Genomic DNA, 8,130 nt, shown 5'->3' with positions numbered 1-8,130 from the left:
GTGCCTCTCATTGCGAAGATACGCGACTAGCAACAGAGAGAAACCTGAGAGCGGCCATGCCATTGTAGTTTCTTACGACGGTTTCAACCGCTGGTTTTAGCCATTTTTCCACAAAAGTGGAACTCAAAGGCCGTTCTCCATNAAACTCAAGTCGCAGGTCTCGTGGAACTGATCACTCACGTTGGTCGATTGGCTGATTTGACTCTGCAATTGGTCAATTCCACGAGATCTGATGCTTGCGTTTAATGTAGAACGGCCTTTGAGTTCCACTTTTGTGGAAATACGGCCAAATACGGCTAAAACCAGCGGCTGAAACCGTCGTAAAAAATTACAATAGAATGGCCGCTCTAAGATTTCTCTCTGCTAGCAATATAGGAGTATTATATATATGTCTAAACCACGGTGGTAAAGGAGGGAGCGTTGTCGAAAAAAGATAAAGCCTAGTCAGCCATGTTTATATGAGCCACTAGTACTGCCATCTGTTAGTATTTCACTATACTTTGATGAAATAATGCACAATAAAATCACGGAGATAAAATAGAATAATACTTTAAGCCATATATGTAATACTCCTATATTGCTAGTCGCGTATCTTCGCAATGAGAGGAACGAGGCCCGAGAAAGGGAGACGCACGAAGTCCTAATATGAGCATAGATGGTCGAGCGTCATTATGCGCAGGCGCATCTACCAAGTGAGTGCGAGCGAGATAAAGCATTAGAAAGTGAGAGAAAGAATGCGAGAAAGAGAAATGCGCAAGCGTGCTTGAATGTTCACCGCATGCGCACAAAGCAGCTGGAGAGAGAGGCTACTATATTGTCTGCACCGTAACGGTGAGCTTCAGGTCGGCACCGTACTAGCAATATAGGAGTATTACATATATGGTTACGTTTGTATTCTTATGTCCATGGACCTTGCTCACATTTCCCACTCATTGCTTGAATAGGCTATTCTCACTTCATATCTATAAACTCCATGCTTTTTCCTGGCTGCGGTCCGTTTTATGCTTAATCGCGCATTTATTTGTAGTATATGTCACGTATACTATAGATAAATGTGCGCTTAAGCATGAAACGAACCGCAGCCCCTCTGTGATCTTCATACACACACACATATTATACTTTTAATTTGTAACCAGATGTCTAGTTTTTGTACTCAAAATTTCAAAAGTCGAATTAGCCACTTTTTCAGGTAGAAAAAACAAATATTATCGTTTTCCTATCAATATAGAAATATTAAGTAAATCATGTTCTCGCACACATGTGCACTTAAAGTTCTTTTTGCTAAAAAAACAAATTGAAAGAGTTGTGCTGTGGCTGTGTTCCGATATATTTACTACTAATATTTCTGATAATAATATAATAATAAATAAATTCATTAAATAAAAAGAGATAAACAAATGGCAATAACAAAACACCAGATGTTCGGGTACAATTCTTTTATAATTCGAAGATTTTAAAAAATTTTTTACCAAACGTTTCGATCCACTATTATGGAATCTTCTTCAGTGTTTTAATAAAAACTTACAAAAAAATCATAATCTATTCAAGATCATGAAGAATATGGATAAGAAAAGATACGCTACATAGATTTTGTAAGTTTTTATTAAAACACCGAAGAAGATCCCATAGTGGATCAAAATGTTTGTTAAAAAATTTTTTTAAATCTTCGAATTAACATCGATGTTATATAACTTTGTTTTATAATTATAATATAATTATGTTATATATCTATTATATTGCTTGTTATTAGCTGGTAATAACATTATAACTTTTATATAACATTTCTGTAACTATATAACAATTATATTACATTCTACTTACATGTTATATTCATATTATATAACTGCAATATACAATAAGTAGGAAATTACAACTAACATGGACGTTACATGCAACGACCATGTTATATTACTTGTTACATTTGTTTTATTACGACAATGTTGCTGTTACATACCTGTGTTTGCTGGGTTGTACCCGAACATCTGGTGTTAGCTTGTTATTGCCATTTCCTTATCTATTTTTATTTAAATATTCAACGAGCTTAAAACATAAATAAATGCATTATTATGCAAATTTTATAATAATATATTATCACAGTAATACATTATTATTATACATGATACTATAATAGTACATTTAACTTCAAGTTAGATGTTTGTTTTCTTCAACTTTTTCGATAGATTGAGACGAAACATACAGAACTTCCGAAAGAACTTCGAGTAATTGATCCTTGTACTCAAAAACTTGTTTCACATCTGGATTATAATTATATTCGAAAACTCCTTGTTTTTCCAATGTATATTGTACCAGATCCCACATAATATCTTTAAACTCCAAGAGCACATTAGAAGTTCTAAAAGAAAATAAAAATTTAAGATTATATCCTTATATTAAAAAAAAAAAAAAACTATTTAATAAATACTTGCGTTTTGTCACAAGAAAATCTTAAAATATTTTTTCGTTCTTTCCCAGTATTAACTAAAATTTCTATTGTTCCATCTTCTTGCTGAAATCCGAAATATATGTTACTTTGTATTGTGTATAATATAATAATAAATACATACATATAGTTCTCAAATTAGGAAATCGTAATTACCTCGTGACACTGAGTGTCTCCTTGATTAAAAAGTAATACTGTTAAGGGTGATATTATGCTTGATTCACGAATCACTGTGCTGCGCCTCATTTCACAATGTGATCCGTTAAAATATGTCATATACGGACTCGGCCAAACTTTACGCTTATAATTAACACTTTCTCCCGAAAGTACGGCCTTAGCATGATTTCTGAAAGTACATTAATTATAAATTCCGTAAATTTAAATCTATAGTCTACGTAAGGTTTTCTCACCTTGTTCGGAGTTCATTGACGCTCTTTCGCATGACTCCATTTTTAAATCCTATATTTCTGTGCTCTATCAACTGTTGTGTAGCAGAATACAACAAGGCTCTTATCATTTCGTCGTTCCTCTCAAATTTATTTGCTACATCATTGTTATTTATATTGTGATCTACAGTTTTGTTCAATAAATGACATTGGATTAACTGTTGAACAAATGTATCTCGTATCTCTGTAAAAATTAGTTTTATGCATATCAAAATAAATTCCGTGATATAATTGGAGTTTAATAAGCACGTCTGACATTAGATATAAGAAATAAATAAATTTGTGATTTATAATAATATTACACTTACGACTCAATATTTCCATTCTGTTCTGTCGGAGCTTCATCTCTTTACAAAACTTTGGTATCAAATGTGGATTCTTGTAGTTGTACGAGGACCATTGTTTGAATATCCAAGCCATTGCAATGTGATCGCTGGATGGATGATACAGTTTTTTATTTTCTCTGATTTCAAATTTATGATCTAGTACACCATAAAAAAGATTGTCTTCGCCAGAAAATATACTTGCAATCGTTATGACAGGATGTACGCAGCTATTATAAACACAAGATAACATTAAGCTATTATATACAAAAAATACACAATTTTTTGATGAACAATAAAAGAACAAGAAAAAAACTGTTAAAACTGTTATTTAAACTTACTTGAAAATGGAAGAATATACTAATGCTTTACTAAACTTCGGGTGCGTTGGGAATAACGCTATTCGTTTACCTAAAGCTGTAAGATTTTCATTTTTATCCAAAACTTTAAGATCTATTAAATAGTTCACTGCTTTTTGTATTGAAGTTCTATTAGGCGGTTCCAAAAAACTGAGCAAAAATTCTTCTGCTTTTTCGTTCGTGTAAGTTTTACTGTCAAGAATCACCTTTTCCAGGGGATTGCACAACAGCTGCGGCAATGGATGTGGTTCTAAAGTGTCATATTCTGCCTTGGTAATTAAATGATAACTTTCACCAGGTTGAACTCGTCCAGCTCTTCCTTTTCTGCATAAAAATAAATTGTCTTAATGTAAGAGTAAATTATAGAATTTAAACAAAAACAAACATACAACAATTGTGTAAAAACATTTTTAGACTTTTTTTATGAAACAAAACTTTATATATTATAGTTTTACACAATATTATTCATTCTTAATTACCTCTGCTGAATATTTGCCTTAGAGACCCAACGATTGCTTATACATAGTAAATCTTTATTATTGTCCCAGCGTGATTCTTTCCGTATGGCAGAATCCACTACATAAACAACATCACTAACGGTAACACCAGTTTCGGCAATGTCCGTAGCTAGAATAATCTTTCTTGTGTCTTTTGATGTAGGAGCAAATATCTTGCGCTGTGCGTCGTTCGATACTTTGGAATGAATCGGCAAAATTAATTGATTTTCTGTTTTAAGTGGAGAATTCTCAAGCATACTCTGCACTTTTGTGATTTCATTCCACCCTGGTAAAAAGCACAAAATAGCGCCATGCGGTTTGTTGTGAGAAATCCATTTTATAGTTTGTACAATTTTCTCATAATCAACCGAAAGTCTCTCGTCTTCGTCATTGTTGTATTTCTTGTAAACATGAGTTTTGTATCTCTCGATATTCGGTAGACGGTCAATATCCTCCAAAAAATGCATTTTTACAGGATACAATCTACCTGGTACTTTGACAGCAGGACAATTAAAGTATTTTTGAAATAGATGTGCATTTATAGTAGCTGACATAATGAGAACCTTCAAATTAGGATTTTGTTTGAGAGCTCTCTTGAGTAAGATCATCAACATATCGGTATCAATATGACGTTCGTGCGCCTCGTCTAGAATTACATGTGAGCAACCCTCTAAACTAGGATTTTGCTGTAATTTTTTCAACAATATACCGGTAGTGCAGAATAGTATTCCACCGAGTTCCTTCGGTAATACTCGTTCTAATCGTACTTGAAATCCCACAACGTCTCCTACGGTCTCTTTTCTTTCATATGTGACACGGTCTGCTAAAGATATTGCCGAAATTCTACGTGGTTGCGATACTAATATGTTACAATCTGTAGCATTTCCGTTCCACGTATAACTGTCCATGATAAATTGCGGAACTTGAGTAGTTTTGCCGCATCCTGTGTGTCCTTCAATCAATAGAACTCTATTGTTTTTTAGTTTAGAAAGAATTTCTTCTCTGCAAGAAACAATAAAATGTTAAATTTTGAAATTTATAAAATAAAAATCATGCGTATTTTATTTTATTTATTTTAATAAATATAAATTATACGTACTTGAATTCAAAGATTGGTAGATTGATATGATCATTTTTGGCTCTTCTTTCTAGTAATCTATTTCTTAATTCTTTATTACGAGCATCAACATTCGTGTCATTAATTTCACCAAGAATTGGATGAACGGATGCAGTCTGATGTTGCATATTATAAGAATACAGCATATCTTCTCGTGTCATTATACCTCGTATTTTCTGAATAGAATTATTACACACATTATACATTATACTTTTGAGTTAAACATGAAGTTACATTTAAAAATTATAACCCGATTATTACCATGTCATAAGTCTCAATCAATTCGACCATTTTCTTTAAAATTTCAGTAGGAACATTTAACTCGACAGGCTTAAATCGCATTTCTTTTATTGCCTTTTCACTATATATAATTGGTTTACCATTTTTTAATTTACCATTCAGTTCTAGCCATTGTAAACATTTTAAAGCCGCATTTCTAGCAGCTACTCTTTTAGTTTTACCAACTCCTTTAAAGCTTGCAGTTTCTGGCCATGTGACATTTAAAATAACTTCCCACGATTCAGGTCGTTTTACCCTTTTAGCATTCAAAGTTAAAACTGATTGATTCTTTAACTCATGAGTTACTATTGCGTAAATATTATGTACAGAAGCTTTTGGATCAGAATACAATCGTTCCACTCCTAAAAATATTATTTCAATAAGCAGAATAAAAATTTATGTGCAAGTAACGAAATAAAAAAATTATAAAAAAATATAGTATCTTGATCAATCAAAACCCTATTTAAAATTTTAACACGTTCTTAAGAAGAACAATAAAGTTTGCATTATTTTAATTATAAATGTAATTTTAATTATAAATTCTATTGCATATCTAACTTAGCTTTTGATATCTATATCTTATATTTTGTTTGAATATTGGAAAAATATAATATAATTTGTACATACTTTTGAGACTTACAGATTCCTTAGCAACCTTCACAGATTTGACTGCATCATGAATTTCTTGTAGTTTTGGCTGATAATTTAAAATTTTTACCATTATTTTTAGTGATTAAACTTTTTAATTATTAAATTTTATTGAACGAGAACTTACTTCTATAATGTTGTATGAATTTGAAATTGTCTCCGCATCTTTGTATTGTATTGTTGTGTACTCTTTTATCTAAAAAATCAAAATAATAAACATTAGACACAATATATATATACTTAAAAATATAAGATTTGATTATTTTATGTGTTATGCCCTAAGAAATATACCTTAGATAAATGTTTGTCTTTGTCTTTTACTGTGATACAATACACAGTTGTACTATGAAATCCTTTATTATTATAAAGATGTACATTTGATCTTCTATATATATTCAGACAGGGCATATAATACTGCAATCTATATGACACAATTATAATATATAGATGAAGTTTTCTTCTTATATAAAATAAGATATATATATATATAATATATATATATATATATATATATATATATATATATATAAAGCTATTATACATATAAACTTCTAAGTTTAAATAAACTCAATTATTTTCTGTCAGTGATATGTGTACACATACATATGCAAACTAAATGTGTGTATATGTGTATACATGTACTATTTCAAAGTCATATTTATCTTCATAAAGTACAAATGCTAACTTAAATTATTAGTATAAAAAACTTTAAAGTTAAAAAATATTACATATATTTCTAAAATGTAGTATGTATTTGCATCATATATTATATCCTTTATATATTTACTATTTTAAAAAATATATACATACCTTTGATATGTTAATTTGTATCCAACTTCTGCAAGTATTTTTATCGACATCTTCTTTGATATATATGATTTTGTTATTCTATATTCACACATTTATACATAATGTACACAACCTGTTAAAAAATATTGTATTTTTATAAATATTTTAAATAAATAAGAGTTATTGAATTCAAAAACCATACCATAAAATTAAAAATTAAATCTATTTTATACAAATTTCTTAAATTTCTATCTACTTACAAAATTGAAGCTTGTTTTTTTTTATGCAGTCTTTTTAATGCCGTTAATTGTCGGAGCAAGTTTTGCGAGTCACAAAGTCCATTTCTACAAAATTAGTTTTTTGTTTTTTAGGTTTTTTAGATTAGATCAGGTTAGGTTAGATTAAGTTAACCTTAAGGCCTGAGCACAATAGAGAAAATATTAGGAACAAGAATTAGAAATAGAAGTTATGTACTATACAATGACAAAAACTAAAATATAACATATAAATACAAGAAGAATATGTCATGACTGCATGATATACAGCCTATATTTATACACATTTATAATTTTATTTTTTTGCATTGTACATTACACTTAACATCTGTTTTTAATTTTTATTCCTAATATTTTTTCTATTGTGCTTAGGTCCTTATTCTTATCACTCTTATTATAGCAATAAAAATTGAACGAAAGGACAATTTTGATAGTGTTTATAAGTGAATATTTTGTAGAAATATACTCATTCATGTAAAGTAATAACAAACACTATCTTTAAGATAGTATGTTTTTTCATTATCATAACTTACAATTTAACTATAACCTGAGAATTCAGCATGAATAAACGTCATATACGTAATACTCCTACTGTCTTTTCAATGAGAGAAAGGTCCGCAGACGCAAATTCGTCCGTTCAGCGCATAGCATCTCCGACGGAACCAGACGGAACGCGGAGAAAGCCCCCCACTCCTCAGTTCTGTACTGTTCGTGCAGGTTCTAAAGCCTATGTCACACTACGGATTGGGATTGAGATTGGATTGAAATTTGACCAATCAGAAGAAAGAAAACCAATCCTAAGTTTACTGATCTTCCCTCTGATTGACCAAATTGCAATCCAATTTCAATCCAAATCCGTAGTGTGACATAGGCTTAAAGGTACTTTTTCATACAGCAGCACGCTGCGGCCAATGTTGTCGCCATATATGTAATACTCCTATATGGCTAGTTGAGCAA

At 30.6% G+C, this 8,130-nt stretch overlaps 1 protein-coding gene across 2 annotated transcripts; it reads right to left on the bottom strand.

The window, feature by feature from the left end:
* Positions 1-2,020: 2,020 nt before the first annotated feature.
* LOC109862202 (putative ATP-dependent RNA helicase DHX30) lies at positions 2,021-7,292 on the bottom strand. Of its 2 annotated transcripts, XM_020442185.1 has the most exons (15): positions 7,159-7,292; positions 6,920-7,031; positions 6,401-6,530; positions 6,237-6,305; positions 6,089-6,158; positions 5,444-5,823; positions 5,165-5,358; positions 4,048-5,067; positions 3,551-3,892; positions 3,195-3,439; positions 2,851-3,070; positions 2,597-2,786; positions 2,427-2,506; positions 2,135-2,353; positions 2,021-2,040 (listed from the first exon to the last, which is right to left on the bottom strand). In XM_020442185.1, the coding sequence occupies exons 2-14, from the start codon at positions 7,009-7,011 to the stop codon at positions 2,143-2,145; spliced, it is 3,243 nt and encodes a 1,080-aa protein (XP_020297774.1). In that variant the 5' UTR covers positions 7,012-7,031; positions 7,159-7,292; the 3' UTR covers positions 2,021-2,040; positions 2,135-2,142. The 2 variants fall into 2 exon arrangements, with proteins under 2 accessions (XP_020297774.1, XP_020297773.1); XM_020442184.1 differs by lacking the exon at positions 2,021-2,040 and having other exon boundaries at positions 2,101-2,353.
* Positions 7,293-8,130: the final 838 nt, after the last annotated feature.

The sequence above is a fragment of the Pseudomyrmex gracilis genome, unplaced genomic scaffold (assembly GCF_002006095.1).
Source record: "Pseudomyrmex gracilis isolate BER0280 unplaced genomic scaffold, ASM200609v1 scaffold_1485, whole genome shotgun sequence".
Taxonomy (NCBI): domain Eukaryota; kingdom Metazoa; phylum Arthropoda; class Insecta; order Hymenoptera; family Formicidae; genus Pseudomyrmex; species Pseudomyrmex gracilis.
This window is presented reverse-complemented; position numbering and strand designations above follow the sequence as displayed.